Source organism: Telopea speciosissima, chromosome 5 (assembly GCF_018873765.1).
Source record: "Telopea speciosissima isolate NSW1024214 ecotype Mountain lineage chromosome 5, Tspe_v1, whole genome shotgun sequence".
In the NCBI taxonomy this organism is placed as follows: domain Eukaryota; kingdom Viridiplantae; phylum Streptophyta; class Magnoliopsida; order Proteales; family Proteaceae; genus Telopea; species Telopea speciosissima.
This window is the reverse complement of record NC_057920.1, coordinates 55056295-55079778: the sequence shown is the minus strand read 5'-3', so window position 1 is coordinate 55079778 and position 23484 is coordinate 55056295. Positions and strand designations below refer to the sequence as shown.

General features: G+C 40.8%; 1 protein-coding gene across 1 annotated transcript in view; it reads right to left on the bottom strand.

Moving 5' to 3' along the window:
• Positions 1–23270, bottom strand: part of LOC122662363 (protein SIEL) — a 55440-nt gene extending 32170 nt beyond the window's left edge. Inside the window, exons 1-6 of the mRNA XM_043857978.1 lie at positions 22499–23270; positions 21502–21582; positions 20139–20369; positions 18930–19121; positions 18565–18711; positions 17757–17846 (exon numbers count right to left, since the gene is read on the bottom strand). Of these exons, the coding sequence (XP_043713913.1) occupies positions 17757–17846; positions 18565–18711; positions 18930–19121; positions 20139–20369; positions 21502–21582; positions 22499–23188 (1431 nt within the window). The 5' untranslated portion in view covers positions 23189–23270. The remainder of the gene's footprint in view (positions 1–17756; positions 17847–18564; positions 18712–18929; positions 19122–20138; positions 20370–21501; positions 21583–22498) is intronic.
• Between the last annotated feature and the right edge of the window lie 214 nt (positions 23271–23484).

Sequence of the window (23484 nt, the reverse complement as noted above, 5' to 3'; positions counted from 1 at the left end):
TGATCCAACTGTTGCCACAGGCTGCGGAGAGAAGCATAGTAGTCCGAAACAGAAAGGTCTCCTTGAGTAGCGTGAAGGACCTTCTTTCGAATTTCATAAACCTGGGCATCATTGCCAAGCTGTCCATAGGTCTCCTTGCAAGCAGCCCAAATCTGGTCGGCAGTATCCAGAAGAAGAAAATTATATTGTAAAGCTGAAGTCATAGAGCCTATGAGGTAGGACATGAGAACACCATTATTGGCCAGCCACTTAGTCTGATTAGGGCCTTTATCACTAGGCTTAACAATAGTGCCATCAATATGGTCAGTGAGGCCACGGCCAGCAATGGCAAAGGAGGCTGATCTGAACCACAGAAGGTAATTTGAGCCATCCAGTTTGATGGGGTTAGGTGGAAAGCTGTGATAATCTGTCTTGTGATTGCCATCATGAACAGAAGTAGCAGTAGAGTTGGTAGAGTCACCCATACCGGCAGCAGAGAAGGCCAAACAACTTTAAGTAAAGTCCCAAACAAATAGAACCAGCAGCCAAAAAGGAACCTTTATCGATTATGGTTTTTAGGATTTTGAACAAAACCCTAAAGTGATGGAATCGATGGATGAGCCTAGGCTGCAATAAATAATATCAAAGTGGCTGAAAAACTGAGGTAGAGAAGTCCTTAATAAGAGAAACACATCTGCAGAAAAATCAGATCCAAAAACAGGTGCAGCAGCCCAATATCGATAGAATTAGGGTTTAAAAAACCCTGTAATGATGAGATCGATCTCAAGGTCTTCACACACCAAAAAACAGATCTGTAGAAGCTAATATAGCTGTCGAAGGAGCCCTTATAAGTGAAGAAAACACCTGCAAAAAATCAGCAACAGTGGGCAGCAATAACCCTAAGATCGATAGATGTCAGGGTTTTGAAAAAAAAACCCTGATAATGGAGGAATTGATCTCAAGGAAGTCTTCAATCTTGAGGAATAATTTCTGAACCAATAAAACAACAATTCTGCAGCAGCTTCTGATCTTCAAAGAGAGGAGAGGAGCCCTTGTATCTGATGTAGAAGCAATCTCCAAGAAGGAACTGAAGAACAAATATCACAGCAGTGTTGATTGGAGTCGATCGAACAGAATTATAAGTCATAAATGAGGTAATGGGGGCAGCAACTGGATCGCATGATTACCTCATCAGTGCTGCCCTATATGGGAATGAAGAACAAGGGAGAAGATGGAGAGAACTAGAAGAGAAGAAGATCGAGAGAGAGAAGAAGAACAAAAACCAAGAAATATTGGTGTCCCTAGTTCGAAATCTGCTCTGATACCATGTAGAAACAGATTTGAATTAATTTATGCTTGGATGATTAGTTCATCCCAAGCACATTGTATTTATAACTGTAATGAAATAGTAAAAATAATTACATAAGCAATTTGGGATTAAACCACATAAGAAACTAACAAATAATAAAGGAAAAATGTCCAGAATACCCCCCACGGTATTCTGGCCCAATATAACTAACAATAAGGCACGACTAGTTGCAAAAGGGTTTACTCAAACTTATGGATTTAACTATCAGGAGACATTTGCACTAGTGGTGAAACTCAACACTATAAGGGTGTTATTATCTTATGCTGCAAATCTTGGGTGGGATCTTCAGCAGTTGGATGTAAAGAATGTCTTCCTCCATGGGGAGCTTGAGGAAGAGGTATACATGGATGTTCCACCAAGTTTCTCTGATGACAGGACCAGGGGCAAGGTCTATAAATTGAAGCATGCTCTTTATGGTTTGAAGCAGTCACCTAGAGCCTGGTTTAGCGGGTTTCACAAGACTAGGATTTCAGCAGGATATAAGCATAACAATGTTGATCACACTTTGTTCATCAGACGAGTTGGTGACAAAGTAACTATTCTCATAGTTTATGTGGATGATATTGTGGTAACTGATAATGATGGTGACACTATCAAGAAATTGAAGCACTTCCTTGGCCGTGAGTTTGAAGTAAAGGATCTGGGGACTCTAAAATATTTTCTAGGGATAGAAGTTGTTCGATCTTCAAAGGGCATCTTTCTTTCTCAAAGGAAATATATCCTAGATCTATTGTCTGAGACTGGGTTACTAAGTTGTCATCCTCCAGATACTCCTATGGAAGCTTCTACGAGACTTAGGGAGAAAGATGGTGAACTTGTTGACAAAGGCCGTTATCAGGGATTAGTAGGCAAACTAATCTCTCTCTCTCACACACGACCTGACATAGCCATTGCTGTAAGTTTGGTGAGCCAGTTTATGCATGATCCTTATTCCTCTCACATGGAGGCAGTCCTTCGTATTTTGCGATATTTGAAGTCTGCTCCAGGAAAAGGAATTCTTCTCTCTCCCAATAGTCATCTGAAGGTTGAAGCTTATACTGATGCCGATTAGGCTGGCTCTACTGACAGAAAATCAATTTCTGGCTATTATTCTTTTATGGGTGGAAACCTTGTCGCGTGGCGTAGCAAAAAGCAGAATGTTGTGGCAAGGTCCAGTGCTGAAGCAGAGTTCCATGCAATGGCACAAGGAATCTGAGAACTGTTGTGGCTTAGAGGATTGTTGCAGGATATTGGTGTTGTTGTCCATCTTCCCATGATGCTTTATTGTGATAATAAAGCAACCATTAGCATTGCTCATAACCCTGTCCAGCATGATCATACTAAGCATGTTGAGCTTGACCGACATTTCATCAAGGAGAAGCTCGAAGCCAGACTCATTTGTGTTCCCTTTGTAAAGTCTGCTGATCAGTTAGCCGATGTGTTCACAAAGGGGCTAAGTGGCAAAATGTTTCTTCCTATCATAGTCAAGTTGGGAATGCACGACATATATGCTCCAACTTGAGGGGGAGTATTGGATTATATGGGCCAGAATACCGTGGGGGGTATTCTGGACTTTTTACTGTTTTATTCTTGTTTCTATTATGTGGGTTTAGTCCCACATTGCTTACATGTAATTCTGTCCTCTATTTTCAATAATATAAATAAAGGGCTTGTGGTGATCAATAATCATCCAAGCATTACTCTAGCTTTATTCCTGTTAACAACTTCTTCAAGCGTCAAAACCTGATCTAGGTCCAGATTCCGCTGTGTTGCCTGGTAAGATCCCTCTCTTGACTTACCTATTGCTACTAGTAAGGGCATTAGATCTTGTACCCAACATCCTATCACCAATTTTGTCTCCTGTGATGCTTTGTCCCCTTCCTATTATGCATTTGTGTCCTCTGTTTCCTCTATTTCTATTCCTCAAAAATGGCAGGAGGTAATAGCATATCCAAAGTGGAAGACAGCCATCTTGGAAGAGATGGCGGCCTTATCCAAAAATGAGACATGGGAGGTGATGGTTCTTCCTTTGGGCAAGAAAACAGTGGGTTGCAAATGGGTATTTGTTGTCAAGCAGAAGCCTGATGGAACAGTGGACAGATATAAGGCCATGCTGGTGGTCAAGGGCTTTACCCAGACCTATGCCATTGATTATCAGAAGACAGTTGCCCCAGTGGCAAAGTTGAACACCATTCGGGTTTTGCTATCATATGATGTCAATCTTGGCTGGGATTTGCAACAATTGGATGTGAAAAATGCATTTCTTCATGGAGAACTGGAGGACGAAGTCTATATGGAGGTCCCTCCAGGTTTTTCTTGTGACAAGACTCATGGGAAGGTTTGCAGACTGAAGAGAGAATTATATGGGCTGAAACAATCTCCTCGGGCTTGGTTTGGCAGGTTCCATAAAGCAATGACCTCTGTAGGATACCAACAGAGCAATGCTGATCACACCTTGTTCACCAAGCAGAATGGAGATAAGGTTACTCTTCTCATAGTCAATGTCGATGATATAGTGGTGACTGGCAATGATGCATGGGAAGTCTCTCACCTAAAGACATGCTTAGGCCGAGAATTCGAAATAAAGGACATAGGACAGCTCAAGTACTTTCTTGGGATTGAAGTTGCCCATTCTCCCAAAGGCATCTTCCTCTCCCAAAGGAAATATGTTCTAGACTTACTTTCAGAGACTGGTTTGTTAGGATGTCACTCATGTGACACCCCTTTGAAGGCTACTACTCGACTACAATAGAAGGATGGTGATCCAGTTGATAAGGGGCGCTATCAAAGGTTGGAGGGAAAACTGATCTATCTCTCCCTTACGAGACCAGACATTGCATTTGTTGTTAGTTTGGTCAGTCAGTTCATGCATGATCCCTATTCCACCCATATGGTTGTTGTTCTTCGTATTCTCCACTATTTCAAATCAGCTCCAGGGAAGGGGATTCTCTTATCTCCACATGATCATCTCTGCAATGAGGCTTACACAGATACTGACTGGGATGGTAACCCTGACAAAAAGTCCACTTCAGGCTATTCTATCTTTGTTGGAGGTAACTTTGTCACATGGCAAAGTAAAAAAGCTAAATGTGGTGGCTAGGTCCAGTGCTGAAGCAGAATTCTGTGCCATGGCCCAGGGCATATGTGAACTATTATGGCTTCAGACTTTGCTCCAGAATATTAGTGGTTCTGTACATCATTCAATGATGTTGTACTGTGACAATAAAGCGGCAATCAGCATTGCTCACAATCCAGTGCAACATGATCGTACTAAGCATGTGGAGATTGACAGACACTTCATCAAGGAAAAGTTAGAAAGTGGGCAGATCTTTATATCCTTTGTGAAGTCAGGAGATCAACTTGCAGATGTCTTCACTAAAAGGCTAAGTAGAAAGTTGTTTCATCCTAGTTTAGTCAAGTTGGGCATGCATGATATATATGCACCAACTTGAGGGGGAGTGTTAAGTTATGTAACCCGATAAAGGTACTTTGGCATTTCCTTTGTTATTTTGTTTCTTTATTTCTCTCCTTATCTCTATCATAGTCGGCTATGGAGGGTATACTTGTAATTCTGTCCTAATTAATGAAATCTATATAGAGGGGCTGAGGAGAGTCACAACTCACTCAAGTCATTCTCACATTCTCTCATTCTCAGTTAAGCTAACATATATATATATATATATATATATATATATATATATATATATATCTCAAAAGCATAAGAAACATGTGGGGTGGGGTGGGGTGGGGTGGGGGGGGGGGGGGGGAGAAAATGTTATACAAGGCCAAATCAAAAGGGGCATTCCCACAATCTGACCAATCCAAAGTGGGGATGATTTGATTTGCTAATTTCTGAGACAATGCAATCTAGAGAAATGAATGCTTCTCCATGAAATTGCTCCAGCTACCCCCACTCTTTTGCTCCAATAGGTAAGTTTGGGGGTGTGGAGATAAGGTGGGTTTTGATCCCAGGCCTGAAACTCTGAAAGTACCACAACCCACATGCTTTACCAGTAAACCAAGCTAACACCTTTCAAAAGTGTTTCAGATACCTAAAAGTGATTATCAATACACAATTTCAGTGTTCAACATCAATTATGGATTTGATGCTTTCTGGAAGTAGCAGAAGAGGACAACATAAATTGTACTTTGGAGTAGTGAGAGAGAGTTTTTGGCCTGGTTTTAAAGATAAGCAGTAAATCAGTCAGATTGTCCAATGCAAATCGGTATCTGACAGGAACCATCCAACCTATGACAAGCAGTGTATCAGTTGTTTTGCTGTGTATATCAGGCTATTATTGGTGTCTAAGAGGAACCATCCAATCTACTACACAAAGTATATCAATAGAGCCACACTGTATATCGGGTTTTTCTCCATAGATTTTTATTACTCTCCCTCTCTTGAATTTCCACATTTCATCTCATTGGGTCTACAAGACCAAACGTAGGGCTTGCCAGATCAGCAAAAAGGTCAGTGCACCTCTGACATAGATTAGAAGTCCATGTGTAGCTGCAGGAACAAGCCCCAAAACCTGCCTAGTGTAGTTGTGGGATTCAACTGCTGTGAGAGGCAGCCTGGTCTGATGATGTGGCAGGTTTTTGTTGGTTTGATGGAGCATCACCTAAGGCAGCCCCAGCCCAAAGAGAAGCATGAAGAAGAGAAAGGATCAAGACTGAATTGTTTTTTTTTAAAAAAAAAAAATAGTTACTGTTCATGTGGACATTGCTGTGGGTCGTATGGACGGACAGCTGGCATGGAAGATTAGACATTAGTTTCTATTTTGTTAGTTATTTGTTTCTAAATTAGAGTTTCTATTTTAGTTTCTTAGCAAAGTTCAATTATTGGTAGCTCAAGTCTCACCTCTACTTTCTAATTTTATTGTTTCTATTTTGGGCTCAACCCTTGAGTCTATATAATGTAATGTCCTTAGAGGCCTCCACACAATTTAATGAATTATGTTGCTGTTTTGCAATGCATTATCCTGAGATGCCAAGGCTGAGATGGCCAAGATCATTGTTTCAACAGTGGAGATAGCTGTGGAGAGAGGCCCAAGGCTGAAATAGCCAACCTCTCCTATACCTATCCGCCCCCCCCCCCCCCCGCTTCTTCTATCTATTCATCTGCTACCTTTTATCTTCTTTTTAACATCCAATCAATTTAGTGTTTGGTGTTCTGCTGCAACCTATCATCAATTCTATTGTAGAATGGTTCTTAGTTGACCTGACTCCTACATTAACCTCTAGTCTGACTAGGACTTAAAACCAAAGCTCAATATATTAATGGGCTTTAGGTTTTCAAGCTTAAGGCCAGTCCAAGTCCATATGTACCCCTAAATTTGGGCCAAACTTTGTACAGTCTGAAGAAGTCTGTTTCTTTTCTATCAAACAAAAAAAACAAGTGTAATAATATAAAAGAAGAAGAAAAGAGAAGGAATGGAGGGAAGAAGAAGAAGAGGAACTGCTGCAATTCTTGGGAGTCACAACCATAAGGTTGAGACTCCCCATTGATATCATTAAATAATAGGGTAAAACCCCCAAAACACACATAGGGAATCGTGATTAGTATTAGCACTAATCATGATTTCCCTCCCCTCTTACATCAATACTTCTAACACTCCCCCACAAGCTAGAGCATAGATGTTAATCATGCTCATGCCCATGCCCAGCTTATTACAAATATACTCAACCCTTACATTTCCCAAAGATTTAGTAAACAAATCAGCAAGTTGCTCCCCCGTTCGAACATGAAGAGGAGAAATGATCCGTTGTTGCAGCTTCTCACGGACAAAACGACAGTCTATCTCAATGTGTTTCGTCCTTTCATGAAACACAGGATTAGTAGAAATATGGATAGCAGCCTGATAATCACACCACAAAGTCATAGGAGAATTGCCAACAAACCCAAGTTCAATCATCAACTATTTCATACACGTCAGTTCACTAGTAGCATGAGCCATAGCATGATACTCGAACTCTGCACTGGATTGAGCTACAACGGCCTGTTTCTTGCTTTTCCATGACACCAGGTTCCCTCCAACAAACATACAATATCCTGAAGTAGACCTCCGATCAACTGGAGATCCTGCCCAGTCAGCATCTGGAAAACCCTCAATCCTCCCATGACCATGGTTAGAATATAAAAGACCATGTCCAGGAGCCTTCTTGATATATCATAGAACCCGTATAACTGCATCCCAATGAGATGACCGAGGAGAGCACAAAAACTGACTCAGTACACTAACAGGAAAGGAGATGTTAGGCCTAGTCACAGTCAAATAATTAATTTTCCCTATAAGTCTCTGATACTTCTCAGGATCCTCAAGAACATCAACATCATCTGCCATAAGCTTCAAATTTGGATCCATAGGAGTATCAAAAGGTTTAACACCCAACAACCCTATCTCTGAAAGCAAGTCAAGAACATACTTTCGCTGTGAGAGCGAAATTCCTTTCCGTAATTGAGCAACCTCAATGCCCAAAAAAAATTTCAGTCTTCCCAAATCTTTAGTCTGAAATTGTTGTCCCAAATGTACTTTCACTTTCTCAATACCAGGAGAATCATCTCCTGTGATGACAATATCCTCCACATAAACTATCAAAAATATCCTTCCTGCATCAGATAGCTGGAAAAAAACCAAATGATCATTGGCCGATCATGTCAGCCCAAACTCCAACACAACATCAATAAATTGGCCAAACCATGCCCGAGGTGACTGTTTCAGCCCATACAACGATTTCTTCAGCCTACACAGCTTACCAGTAGACTCCCCCTAAGCAACAAACTCAGGAGGTTACTCCATATATACTTCTTCATGGAGATCACCATGTAAAAAGGCATTTTTCACATCCAACTGAAATAAAGGCCAATGATGTGTAGCAGCCAAAGAAATCAATATGCAAACAGATATAAGCTTTGCAACAAGAGAAAAAGTATCCACGTAATCTACACCATATACCTGGGCATAACATGTTGTAATTTGGGTTTCAAGGGTAGAATTGTCCATAGGGGTATTTCTGTCCTGTAACCTTTCTAGATTGTTCCACTCATTATAAATAAAGATCGGTTGTGTCTCATATGACACTAGTCCTATTTTCCCAAATCATCATGGTATCAGAGCCGGAAAAATCGACCTAGGGAATCAACCCTAATCCAGCCTCTCTTCCTCTTTCTCTCTTTCTCTTCCTTTCTCGATTTCAGTGCCTTCCACAGTCTAGCGCAACACCTCTGCCTCCCATCTTCTTCTAGCAGCAGCCCTTCTTACCGCAGCCCTCTCTCACCGTCCATCCACCTCGATGGCTCTTTTCTAAGCCACCGAGGGCCTTTTTTTCCCCTCTTTTTGTGGTTCCTTCGATTACACTAATGCTGTGAAGGACCTAATCTGTTTTTTTTTTTTACTCTTTGATGGGATCCAGACTTTATCCAATCCTTATTTTGAGCTGACTGGCATCGTTTTTTCTGGTTCCCCTCTTTCTAATCAATTCTTTTACAGCTTTTTGAATCGATTTTTTTCTAGCCATTGTTTTCCTGTGGCTAGTGATTTTTGTTCAGGATATCACTTGAAATCGATTTCTGTTTGCAGGTTTTATCTTTGATTTCTTGCAATCGATATTTTTTCTGATCATAATCAACTTCCTTGGAATCTATATTTTTTTCTGATCCTGTTTTTATCAGTTATACAAGATCGATTCTTTAGGTTTTTCTATCCACTCTGAGATGCCTGGTTCAGAGGTATCTTCTGGTTCTTCTGGAGAGGACAGAAGTCACCATTACCCAACTTTTCCCCCTTGTCCTGTTAAACTCGATGGGGGAAATTATCTCAAGTGGTCCAAGTCACTCTACCTCTCTATTGATGCTCGTGGATATTGTGACTATCTCACTGGTAGTAAACCAAAACCCACTGCTGAAACTGAACAAGCAAAACGGAGTTCCGCCAACTCTCTGGTTATGTCCTTTCTCTTCAACAGTACGCAGCCAGAGATTCCTGATGGTTATATGCTCTTGGACACTCCTGCCAACATCTGGAAAGCAGCTCAGGCAACCTATTCCCAAGTCGGCAACGATGCACAAGTCTATGAACTACGACAGAAGCTTCATGCGACTAGGCAGCGTGATCGAACCTTATCTCAATATTTCCCTGAGTTGCGATCTCTCTAGCAATCCCTGGACTATTATGATGACTTTCAGTGCTCCACTGCCGCTGATGTTATAGCATTTCAGAAACGGAAGGATAAGTTCCGTGTTTAAGATTTCTTGGCTGGCCTTAAGGCCAAGTATGACCAGCTCCGTTCACAGATTCTCAGTCGTGAACCTTTTCCCACTTTGGAGCAGTCCTACGCCTTAGTACAACTGGAGGATACTCGCCGATCTGCTATGCTTCCACATTCTGTCCCTTCTGCACCAAAGCGATCAGCCCTTAATTCTGATCCTGCTGTACCATCTCAGGGAAGTAACCAGAAGTCCACTGATCGCACTACTTCCGATCGGCCTCCTATCAAGTATGACTATTGTGGTCAAGAGAGACATACCAAAGATTTCTGCTGGAAACTCCATGGTCGTCCTGAGGATGGTAATACTAAGGGTCGTGGTCGTGGCCGTGGCAAGCCATCTACACGTGTCTGAAACTACCGAGGCTGATTCACCAGCCCCTGTTGGTCCTTTTGTGGCTTCTGCTGCCCCTTCCATGCCAGATAAGGTCACTATGCTGCTTCGCCGCTTGGTCACCAAATTGGATCAACCTCCCCCTGCCAACCCTACCACGGCTTCCTCTACATTTTTACCAGGTTCCTCCTCAGGTATATCTCTTGCTGGTTGTGCGTCTGCTGCTCCCAGTCCATGGATTATTGACTATGGAGCCTTAGAATACATGACCGGTAATTCTAGTCTTTTTCCCGGTATTCTCCCTGTTTTGGTAAAGACAAGGTTCGCATTGCAAATGGGTCCCTTTCCTCTATCTCTGGACAAGGATCCGTTCGATGCACTCCTACTTTAATTCTGAATAATGTCTTACATGTTCCTGATTTTTCTACCAATCTACTTTCTATTCATCATCTTACCACAGATTTAAATTGTAAAGTTATTTTTTTCTCTTCCTACTATTTGTTTCAGGATCTGGTAACGGGGGAAACGATTGGCTCTGGTAGGGCTTGTGGTGGTCTCTACTGCTCGATGAGGATACATCTTACAAGTTTATCACACCAAATCTGATGTTTCAGCATCCCTCCTTTGGCATAAGTGGTTTGGTCACCCGCCTGTGGGGACCTCAGTCAAATCTTGTCCTAGTTTATTTTCTAAATGTAGTTCGAAAGATATTTTTTGGAAGCTTGTGTGTTAGCTAAGCAAACCCGTATTTCTTATTCTATTTCTAACAATAAAAGTCCAACTCCTTTTATGTTAATTCACTCAGGGTCCAGCTCAATGTACATCAATTTCGGGTTTTCGGTGGTTTGTGTCCTTTATTGATTATCATACTCGGGTTACCTGGCTCTATCAGATGCGACACAAGAATGAAGTGTTCACCTGTTTTTAGTCCTTTCACAACATGGTCCAGACTCAATTCAAGACCGACATCCAGATCCTTTGTAGTGAAAATGGGCGAGAATACTGTGATGGTTAGTTTTGGGCATACCTTGATTCTCACGACATTCTCTATCAGACTAGCTGTGTGGATACACCCCTGCCCAAAATGGTGTGGCTAAACGGAAGAACCACCCTTACTTGAGGTGGTTCGCTCATTGCTTTTTGAGATGCATGTGCCGTTGCATTTTTGGGGCAAAGCCATCCTTGCTGCTGCCTATTTGATCAACCGGATGCCCACTCGTGTGCTAAATTTTACTTCACCTCTCCAGGCTCTTCAAGGATCGACAACCTTCATTGTTCCTCAAAAGGTTTTCGGTTGTGTGTGCTATGCTAGGAACCATCACCATCCTAGCAAATTGGAGCCCAGGGTTGAAATGTATCTTTGTCGGGTATTCTCCATCTCAGAAGGGCTATCGGTGCTATCACCCACCTACATGGCGTATGTATGTCACTATGGATGTGGTTTTTAATGAGGCGGCTCCTTACTTCTCTCCAGCATCTCCTCAAGAGAGGCCCTTGGTACTTAGTGATGACATGCCTCGAGGTTCTTCTCTTTTTCATCTATCTCCTCCTCCAGTTGTTCCTATTCAGGGGGAGATTTTGGATAGCACTGATGCTGTCCATGGTCATCAACCAATTGTTCCTTTTGACATTGTATACAATCTTCGACCTCGTGAGCAACAAATAGAGCCTACCACAGCTGCATCAACTCTACCTAGTCAACCATCATCCCCTGCACCAGATCCGGTTACATGAGGTAATGATCCTTCTGAGCCCATTATTTCAGATCTCAGTAATTCAGATTCTCCTTCTCTTGGTCCTTCCCTTGACCTTCCCATTGCCCACCGTAAGTGGACTAGAACTTGTACGCTACATCCTATTTCTAAGGCTGTCTCGCATGGGTGTCTGTCTCCTTTCTGTGCCTTTGTATCGTCTTTGTCTTCTGTTTCCATTCCTCAAAATTGACAGGAGGCTCTTAAAGATCCAAAGTGGAAAGCAGCAATGGTGGAAGAAATGGAAGCCTTGAAGAAGAACAATACATGGGACTTGGTGAGTCTTCCTTCCCAAAAGAAACTGTCAGTTGTAAATTGTGTTCGTTGTTAAGCAGAAGGCAGATGGATCCGTGGATCATTACAAGGCTCGTTTGGTGGCTAGAGGATTTACATAGACCTATGGCTTGGATTATCAGGAGACCTTTGCACTGGTGGCAAAAATGAACACCATTGGGGTCATTCTCTCATGTGCCGTCAATCTTGGCTGGACATTGCAACAACTAGATGTCAAGAATGCCTTTTTACATGGGGAGCTTCCAGAAGAGGTGTATCTTGACATTCCTCCTGGGTTTTCTAGTGAAGCAACTATTGGCAAGGTGTACAAACTCAAGCGTGCTTTATATAGACTAAAACAGTCCCCTCGGGCCTGGTTCGGCAGATTTCATAGTGCTATGATCTCATTTGGCCACTCCCAAAGCAACGCTAACCATACTCTCCTTATTAAGCACACTGGGTCAAAGATCGCAGTTTTGATTGTCCATGTCGATGACATAATGGTGACGGGTGACGACACTGAGGAAATAACACGCCTCAAGGCGTATCTTGGTCGAGAATTTCAGATCAAAGACCTAGGACAGTTGCGATACTTCCTAGGCACTAAAGTGGCTCACTCTAGCAGGGGCGTATTTCTGTCTTAGCAAAAATACGTCTTGGATATTCTAACTGAGACTAGCATGTTGGGACGTAGACCAGCTGATACACCAGTTGAAGCAAATGTTAGTTTATCTAGTCAAACAGGTGAACCTGTGGACAAAGGACAGTACCAAAGTCTGGTGGGAAAATTGATCTATTTATCCCACACACGACCTGATATCCCCTTCGTTGTTAGCATGGTCAGCCAGTTTATGCATGACCCATACTCCTCTCATTGGGAAGCTATCATTCGGATACTCAAATACTTGAAGGCAGCTCCAGGTAAAGGAGTCATGTTCTTGCCTCATCTCATCTTTGAATTGCGGCCATAGTTGTCAAGGCGATGCCTAGGCATCCAGACGCCTTTATCATGCCTTAAATTCTGGCGTCGCCTTGGTCACCTAGGCGACGCCTTGTCACCTAGGTTTCTGACCCCCTTACTCGCCTTGGTTCGCCTAGGCGCCTTGCCAACCATGATTGAGGCCTTTACCGATTCAGATTGGGCCAATTCTGATGACAGACAGTCCACATCTGGGTATTGTACATTGGTTGGAGGAAACTTGGTCACATGGCGCAGCAATAAGCAAGTTGTGGTTGCCCAATCAAGTACTGAAGCCGAATTTCATGCCATGTCTCATGGCATCTGCAGGCTGATATGGATTAAGGGCATATTATAGGATTTGGCTATTGTTGTACCTTTGCCTATGATGTTATATTGTGACAACAAGTCAGCCATAGCATTGCCCATAACCCTGTTCAGCATGATTGCACAAAGCATGTGGAGATCGACAGGCACTTTATCAAAGAAAAGTTAGAAGAAGGACTAATTTGTACTCCCTTTGTAAAATCTGAAGAACAGTTAGCTGATGTGTTTACAAAGGGGTTAAGTAGTAAACTTTTTTGTCCTTTAGTGTGCAAGTTGGGCATGCATGATATCTATGCTCCAACTTGAGGGGGAGTGTTGTAATTTGGGTTTAAAGGGTAGAATTGTCCAAAGGGGTATTTCTATCCTGTAACCTTTCAAGATTGTTCCACTCCTCGTTATAAATAAAGATCGGCTGTGTAGTCCTATTTTCCCAAATCATCACCTTAGCAACAAGTCTGGCCTTCAAACGAGCCAAAGAACCATTAGGGTTGACCTTCACCATAAATATCCATCGACAACCAAGAGCAGACTTACCAAAGGGTAAGGAAACAAGGTCCCATGTCTAATTCTCCTCCAGTGCAGATAATTCCTCAGTCATAGCAGCTCTCCACCTAAGAATAGACAAGGCTTTTGCAACAAACTTAGGAATAGGATGACGCTCAGCAGTAGACAAACAAGCAATAAAACCAGGAGACAAACCAGAATATGAAACAAAGTTTGAGATGGGATGCTGGGTACAACTTTGAACACCTTTATGATGAGCAATCGGAACATCTAAATCAGAAACAGCAGGAATTGTAGAAGAAAAGGAAGTACCTAGTGCAGGATCAAGATCTGCCAGCAAAGAAGGCGAGGTAGAAGCATTTAACCGAGTGGTGTATCTCTCGAAAGGTGTGATATGGGGTTCAGCCTCGTCCAAAGTCCGACGCTGAAACACAATAAGAGATTCTGTAGAACTAGGAGGCGAAGCAGACGACAAAGGAACCTGCAAACCAAGAAAACTTTCAACAATATATACGGGCAGATCATAATCCAAATCAAAAGAAACAATTGAATACTCAACATAAGGAGTAGACTCAAAGAAGGTAACATCAGCTGTCACAAAATATTTATTCAAATCAAATAACAACGATAACCCTTTTGAGTTCTAAAATACCCAACAAAAAGACATTTAAGAGCTCTAGAATCCAACTTAGAAAGGCCAGGACGATGATCCCAAATAAAACAAACACTCCCAAAAATACGGGGTGGTAACACGAACAATGGTGCAGAAGGGAACAACAAAGAGTATGGAATTCCACCACCCAAAACTGAAGAAGGCATGCGGTTAATGAGATAGCATGCAGTCAAAACCGTATCAGCCCAAAAAGGTTTGGCCACTTTCATCTCAAACAAAAGAGATCAAGTAACCTCCGTTAAATGTTTATTTTTCCTCTCTGCCACACCATTTTGTTGAGGTGTGTCAGCACAAGAGGACTAATGTACAATCCCATGCTGCCTCATAAAACTACTAAAGGAAGCTGAAAAATATTCTTTAGCATTATCACTACGAAAGATTTTCAAAAAAGTACTAAATTGATTCTGAATTTCAAGAACAAAAGCACAAAAAATTGAGAACAACTCAGAACGACTTTTCATTAAATAAATCCAGGTAACTCTAGAGTAATCATCTACAAAAAGTGACAAAATAACGAAAACCCAACTTAGACATGACCGGACAAGGACCCTCCACACATCAAAATGAACTAAAGAAAAGGGTTGGCCAGACAGTTTATTGACTCTAAGGGGATAACTTACATGGTGAAGTTTCCCAAATTGACAAGACTCACACTGTAAACTGGACAACAATCGAAAACGACTATCCAACATTTTAAACTCTCCAAGAAAGGATGACCCAAACGACAATGAATTTGGTGAGGAAGCACCACACTCGAACACGCCACGGCCGCTGTGTCTTCAAGTAGATACAACCCCCCAGATTTACGGCCTCTACCGATCGTCTTCTTTGACGTTAGATCTTGAAAAACACAATAGCCAGGGAAAAAGGTAACAGAATAATTATAAGTTTTGGTGAACTTCTAAATAGATAATAAATTGAAAGGAAATTTGGGCAAATAAGAAACAGAAGATGATGACAAAAAATGGGTAACATTCACAGTGCCTATACCCCGGACTATGCTAAAGACCCATCAGCTAACACACATTTAAAGAGGACTCACGAAATGAAGAAAAAATACCTGAAACCCCAACCATATGATTCAAAGCACATGAATCAAGAATCCAGGGAAGATAAGTGGACGAAAGGCACGCGGTAGCGTTACCTGTCTGACCAAGTGAAGCAGTATAGAACTGAGATGACTGGGAATTCTGAGATTGAATAAAGTGCTATACTCATCATCAGACATCTTCACTGTCTTTCCCTCAGACTATGGAGATGAAGCAACGATAGAATCACTACTGGCCTAATTGGCAAACTGAGCTGGTTTACCATGAAGTTTACAACAAAAACGTTGGATGTGACCAGACTTGCCGTAATGATGGCAAATTCTCATAGCCCCCGAAGCCTATGAATTAGCCTGAGTACCAGATACTGAGCCCTTACCAGCCCCACGACCACGGCCAACACTACCATTCCCAACACTATCCCCACGGTTGGGAGTGAAGGACGCCAATGCAAAAGTATCCACAAGTGCATAGTTGTCAAGGCGACTAGGCGGACCAAGGCAATTGAGGGGGTAAAAAATCAAGGCGACACCAACAGGGCAACCAAGGCAACACTAGAAATCAAGGCGTGACAAAGGCGCCTGGACGCTAGGCGACGCCTTGACAACTATGCACAAGTGTGGTATCATGTGTATTCTCACTTGACACACGTAGAACACGAGAAAAGGTCTCTGGAAGTGTGGCCACTTAATCGCCACCCAAAATCGGGGAACGGACAACATCAAATTCTTTACCCAAACCACCTAAAAATCCCATGACTGCGAGTTGCTCTAGCTGATTTTGCATCTTTTGTATGTCAGAAGTAACAGGAAGTAAGGAATTCAACTCCTCATGCATCCTCTTGAAAAGTCTCAAAAATATTGGGGCAAAGAACAACCCTTTCGATCAACTTGACAAAAGTCCTGAGACAGCTCATAAATCCGAGAAAGGTTGTTCTGTCCAGAATACAGAACATTCAGACAATCCCCCAATTCCTTCACGGTATTGATATGGGTCACCAAGTCAACAATGTGGTGACCCATACAATTTAACATCTCCCTAAAAGTCGAGCATCCACCACTGTCCATGACATATCAGTATCATCCTTGGTCTGTGTCAAATGCTTCTAATGACCACGACCAGTCAAAACCAGCCCAACAATTTTCTTCCATTGTTGAAAATTGTTGGCACCTTCCAACTTCTTCTCTACTAACTTGTTGGAAGAAACTTCAGTAAAAACAGATTTGTTATCACCCATTGATCCAAATAATCTGTCCAATTAATGATGCCGAAAAATATAACGTAGAATCTGCCCAGAAAAATATGCAGAAATTGATGCCAAGTCTGCCCAGAAAACGATGTCCAGAAAATACAAGCAGAATCTGCCAAGAAATCGATTCAAAACTGGTCAAACTAACTGCCCCAAACAATCAACAACACATAGCTGAATGGAGAATGAAACCACAACCTTCTACTCCATAAATCGATCACCACAAAAAGAGAGAGAGAGAGACACCTAGTTCTCAATACCGAAACATGAACTAGTCTCTAAAACATTCCACAATACAGCATAGGGTGCTGTAACCCTTCAAACGAAAATCCTAAAGAAGTCGCAAACCACCAACCAGAGATTAATCAACCAATATAGGTTGAAACCTTGAGAAAGAGGAGAACACGATACTAGGGAATATGTCACAGCCCTAAGTACCTTGCTTTGATACCATGTAATAATATAAAAGAAGAATAAAAGAGAAGGAATGGAGGGAGGAAGAAGAACTGCTGCAACTCTAGGGAGTCACAACCGTAAGGTTGAGACTCCCCATCGATATCATTAAATAATAGGGTAAAACTCCCCAAATACACAAAGGACAAAAATACCCCTCATAGGGAATCGTGATTAGTATTAGCGCTAATCACGATTTCCCACCCCTCTTACATCAATACTTCTAGCAACATGTTAAGTGCCAAGTGTTGGATTATGTTCATGCTCATCCCTTTATCATTTACTATAGTTGATGTACAATTTCCATACTTTGGTGATATCTTGAGGGAGAGGAGGGAGAGAATTATCAAATGGTTAATTGGTAATAATGCAGGCAAATCTTCTGCAGAAGCTTATACAAGTCATACGGGACAAGGATATTTTGATCAATATACAAAAACTATTACCATACATATAGACCAAAATACCCTTTGCAGAATATATGCCATTTGCCGATTGTTACTTGTACAAGATCCTCAACCAAAGTTTTGCTCCTGATAATAAACATAATTACACAATTGATAGGGAGCTTAAGATTCAAGAGAGGAGATTACAACCTCATGAGCAACATCCTTCAAAAAGCTTACTGTAAAGTTTCCATTACTTCTACCAGTATTAAACAAAACAGAGCAGATATCATCTTCATCCTGAAAAATAAAAAAAAAGGGGGGGGGGGGGAGATGAAGAAATTATGACAACTGGTACAGGAAGAAACAATTATTCACTTATCATTCGGCAAAACTTTAATTGATCAGGGAAAATAAAAATCTGGCAGATAAACAGTTTGTCCTGACCGTAGTAAGAACTTTCTATATTTTATGCCATATTCTTTACGATTTCTAAAAATACAAACCAAACTCCATATTTTCAAAGTTTGGGATGATTCACATATTTTATACCTCAGTCGTGTTATTTGCTAACTTTCAGTAGATTATATATAATTTTACAATCTTTTTCGAAAGGCAATATAGAGTCTACATATGCTTGGGTCAAGCTGTGGGATCTTAATACAAAAAATCTTGGTTTCCAGATATTTTGGAAGAAATGTTCAAGAAATACAAGTGTAACCTCGACTAAAAAGGGGTTACGGGGGTCCGTTTGGTATATATTTCAATTTAAAATTAATGATTTAGATAAAATATATTCATATGCCAATTTTTTCCATGTATAATTCAATGAGAACACCATATTACAGAGGTAAGTATCTCATGCTGTATTTTTTCTGTACTGAAATTTGCAATGGCCCCAACAAAAATATGAATAAAAATAAATAGACTAGCTAAAAAACAGAGAGTGAAAGCATTAGCCAAGATGGTAACAAGCTAGAAGGAGAGATGGAGCAGAATAAGCAATAGATCAACACACCTGTGGGTATTTTTCCAAATTAGTTACAAGGCCACGGATTAAACATGCAAACATCTCTGGAACAGGTAACTTCACTAACTGAAAGATCTTTCTAACTTGATATCTAATTATGGAACTGGAACTGGTATCCATCAGACAATCAATGAACTGCAAATACCAAAGAAGTACAAATCGAAGAGTCAGTATAAAAAGCCAACTCTTTTAAGGAAAAAAGATGTTGAAGAAAAAGAATACAGACAATTTTTACAAATTGTTATCAGATTATTTGATCAAATTAGCAGTATCAAGCTTGTAGATGTCAAGGTTTCACAATTTATAGACTGTTTGATTAGCACAACAGGACATTGGCAATGACCAGAGAATACCATATGTATATGTGTTTCTTGCACCCGTAGATTATCAGACTTTGCCATATGGTGCATTATTTCCAAAGTTTGCAACCGAACAACAGTTGAATCATCTTTGAGCATGTCCATCAGCAAAGTCAAGGCATTACTGGCAAATTGGTCAGAGAAGACAGTAAGCACTCCCAAAGAATTGCAGGCCGAGCTCCGCACCTTCAACATATTCATGATGGAAAAGTGACTATATGACATATATAATAAATTGTGCTCCAACTTAACAAGGAAGAAACAGATATTGAAGAGGAAAACAAATGGACCCAGTCATGGATTATCACAATACACACCCACCAGTGACATGTCATAAAACAGGTGCACAACATCCTTAGGGTATATCATTCCTAGCCTCCTACACCAACACACTGGACAAAAAAGAACTCACACAACAGGTCCTAGACCATCTACCTACAAACAGGTAGACTGAATTGAGACGATCATGATGATTTACTAGTTTGGTATTGCTACCGCCCATGATGATATTACTGAGGAACGTCTTTATCAGAATATTTATTCTTCTCACTTCGGCCAGTTAGCAATAATTTTTCTATGGACTTCCGGAAATTTTTTTCATTTAACTTGGCAGGGAAATTTTGAGTCATGGGTACAGGACCCTTTATATTTAAGACCTATTGCTCATGCAATTTGGGATCCTCATTTTGGTCAACCGGCTGTGGAAGCCTTTACTCGAGGGGGCACTCTCAACCCAGTGAATATAGCTTATTCTGGTGTTATCAGTGGTGTTATACAATCGGCTTACGCACTAATGAAGATCTTTATACTGGAGCTCTTTTTTTATAATTTCATCCTGCCATATCCTTAGTAGGGGGGTTGGTTACACCTACTTTCCACTAGAACTGTGAAACAAAAACATAAATGGTGGGAAGGAGCAAGAAATTAAGGTCATTATTAGATTTGAAAACACAATGGGAATATAACCAGATCTTGCATACTACTGCAGATTTTCTTGTTAGAAATCACAACCTATAAAAGTCGGTTACCCTCACCTATCATGTCCACCACAAGCACACCTAATACAAACTTTTCTAACAGTTGTCAGTAAGATAAGCTGAGACCAGATATATCCCTATCTGAAATACAATGGGAATGAAGAATAATAAGGATGGGGGTAAATGGCAGAACACAGTCAACTAAAGTTACAATTCATCTTCTTACCTTACAGAATTCATCCTCAAGCCCATGTACAAATGCACCAGCAGCACCTGATACTGGTAGTTCATATTGTTTTGTGCTGCGCTGACCAACTTTCTTTTCTTTTGTAGCTATAAGAACTTTTTTTGATAGAGTCTGTAGCAGTAAATCTTCAGATATAAACCTCATTTTCCCAAGAGCAACAAAAACTTCATTTCTGACCTCCATACTCATATCTCTTACCATCGAGCAAAGCTGCAAGCAAATATGACACAGGACATAATGCACTATATACAACACACTTAATAGTTATCCAATAAAAGGACTCCTTTCAAAGGAGAACACGAAAGGATTACAGAAGACATTTCACCATACACATGACACACAGGTAGAGTGAAATGACAGAACATGTTTCTCGTAATGGTGTTCTTCATTGCTTTTTTTCCTGCTTCCTTTCTCTTCACCACCCCACCCCCACTTCCTCTGAAATTTGAAGTCCATGATATAACATCTGTGTGTTTTCACTAACCATTATAACAATAAAAAGACTTTACATGAGATGGTAAAGCTCTCGATTCACCAAGTTTCAGAACACAGTCTATGGTTTTGAAGGGAAGATAACAATCAGAAATACTCAAGAATTTTCCTTAGGCTTTAGCAAGCAAGTTGCATTCAGGATTCAAGAATCAAGGGATACTAAGGAGTGGTTGAGGAAGCATGATTCTGCTGAAGGTGGCTGCAATTGATCAGCAACTAGAGAGGGAAGATCTCAGAAACATAAGCAGAGTCAATATTATGCAATTAAATATTCTGGTCGTACTTTGGGATTGAGAATCAATGAAGAGCACCTAAACATGTTGTCCTTTTCAACTAGAGGTGTTTTGTCAGATTACAACAATAAGAGCCTTTAGAAGATGTGTCTCTGACACACTGTATCCATGTCTAACTCTACATCAGAACACATGTTCCCATCTCAGTTTACAAATATAAGGCACTGCTTCCTTCTCATACCAATCTGAATCCGACTGTTTTGACATATATGCATGCAGCACTTTCTTTTAATTGTCAAGGAAGAAGTTACTCAACCTGGCTGAGGGAACAACTTCTAGCCCCATGTAACATAGTATGTCTCAGTGTATGCTCTTATGGATGGGTATAAATCAAGAATTCTAATAGTACTTGAAGAGTTGCTTGCATTAAAAATACTATCGGTTCCAACCTCCAATAAAAGCAAGAGATTCCGCAATGCAAGTAGTGACATGTCCAAAATTTCAAAACTTGACCACTCTCAATTCAAGCAGAAAAATAAGTGATATTGCAAGGACACCATGGTTAAATGCAAACAGATAAGAACAAAGAGGCATCAAAAGCAACTCTTATAAAATACCTGAATAAATACAATATCGAACCAATCTGTGCTATCCACATCACTGCCAGGTGCAATTAAAATTTCCCCCAACTTACTGACCTGGAATCACAATGAATAAATGTAAGAAACTTATAGGGTACACATACACAAGAGTTGTTGTCAAAGACATTCAGGCAACAAGGAACATGAAGGAGGTGGACTCCAAAATTTATGAATCCCACCCTGAATATCAGCTCAACATAACCAGGAAAAAAGGACCAATATGAACAAAGTCACCCAACCACTACATCCCACAGAGACATTAATAAATGTATTTGACCCTTCCTACGCCATACAAACCATGATATTTCACCTGTAATAATGGAAAGCAAGGCTACTGGTTTCTACATACTTGCAAATTAGCAATGTTACCATTATCCTGATCGTGGATGGTACTCATGGCCTAATAAACAGAAACCTCAAGATTACGCCAAGATATACTATTACTGATGGAAGATTGAATTTCCACCCCGCCATGTATCATGAATGAATGATCAAAAATGTACTTGGACAACTAGGGCTCAAGAAGAAGTTTGATAAGTTGCAAAGTTGTCAGCTGTTTCATATATTGTCTGCCATGTGTTGCTTTTGGATTCAGTGGAAGACAAATTTTTATCATTCAATGCATCATGCTAGTGAAACTCTTAATTACATCCTTCACAATTCTATGAATTTCAATGATGAATTGATTGTAAAGTCTTAACAGCACAACAGAGAGCAGAAAGCAACATGGTCATAATAATTCAAAACTTTGAGAAATCAGCAAGTGCCATAAAATTTTGAAACTTCAAGGAGAGAGCAGAAAGTGACACAATCACAAAAATTTGAAGCTTTAGGCCAACCTGGAAATTGGCAAAAAAATATCAACAGAAGGAAAACTATGTAAAACATATCGAAAGGAGTGGGGGGGAAAGAAAAAGGTAACAAAAACAGTAAGGAAAAGAAGCTTGGAAAAGAAGCTAAATTGCTCTCTTACCACACGAACGGCAGCCGACCTTACGCACTCATATTCATCGAGAAAAAGCTCAACTGCACCATCATAGCATTCTGCGATCAAGCCATGTCCCTCAACATCTGTGTACTTGCTTAGACTGGCTAATACACACAATGCAGCTCTCCTCACATATGGGTAGGGGTCCTTCATAAAGCCAAGCAATAAAGTAACCAGGAGATGTGGATGAATGTGAAACCTGTCAACATTGAAGAGAAACCACAACCTAACAGTAACAGAAGGACTGAAAGAGAACGAGAGAGCTAGGTCCTCTCCAAGCTCCAATTTGGTGGATAACAAGTTTCCGTCTGATTCTGCAATTGTAAAAAGCACAGAGAGGACTCGGGCAGTAAGTTTAGATGCATTTTTTTCCACCACTGTGTAAGGAATGATGATGTCAGTTATGGTATGTGAGAGATGCTGGTGATGGAGGGCAATATCTGAGAGGAGTTTATATATGTGAGGGAGCAGGAAATGGTCACACTTGAGTTGCAGAGATCGGACTAAGTTTTCAAGAATATGAGAAATTGTCTCAACGGATGTTGACGGGTTAACGATGAGAGCCCTTGCAGAAGCTAGGGCTTGAAGATAGATGAATCGTCTGTTCGTAGACTCGATGGTAGTGAGCGTGAGTTGTTGTTCACATCTGCGCCAGACTTGTCCCTCTATCCCCATGGATGCATTATATAGCTAGCAGTCTGGGAAGATTAACAATAAGTCAATAACCTGAGAAAACCAAAATGGGGTGGGGAAAACAAAAAAATAGAAGCCATAAATTCTCATGACATTTTGAATCATCTTCAAGTTCCAAGTTCCAAGTTCCAAGTTCATGCCAGAGAGAAATCCAATCAATAGATTAAGGGCTGATTTGGTTTGATTTCTATTTCGATTTTGAATTGATTTCATGAAATAGTCAACAAATAGATTTTTGGTCAAGATATTGAAATTGTTTTGGTTGCATCAATCTGAAA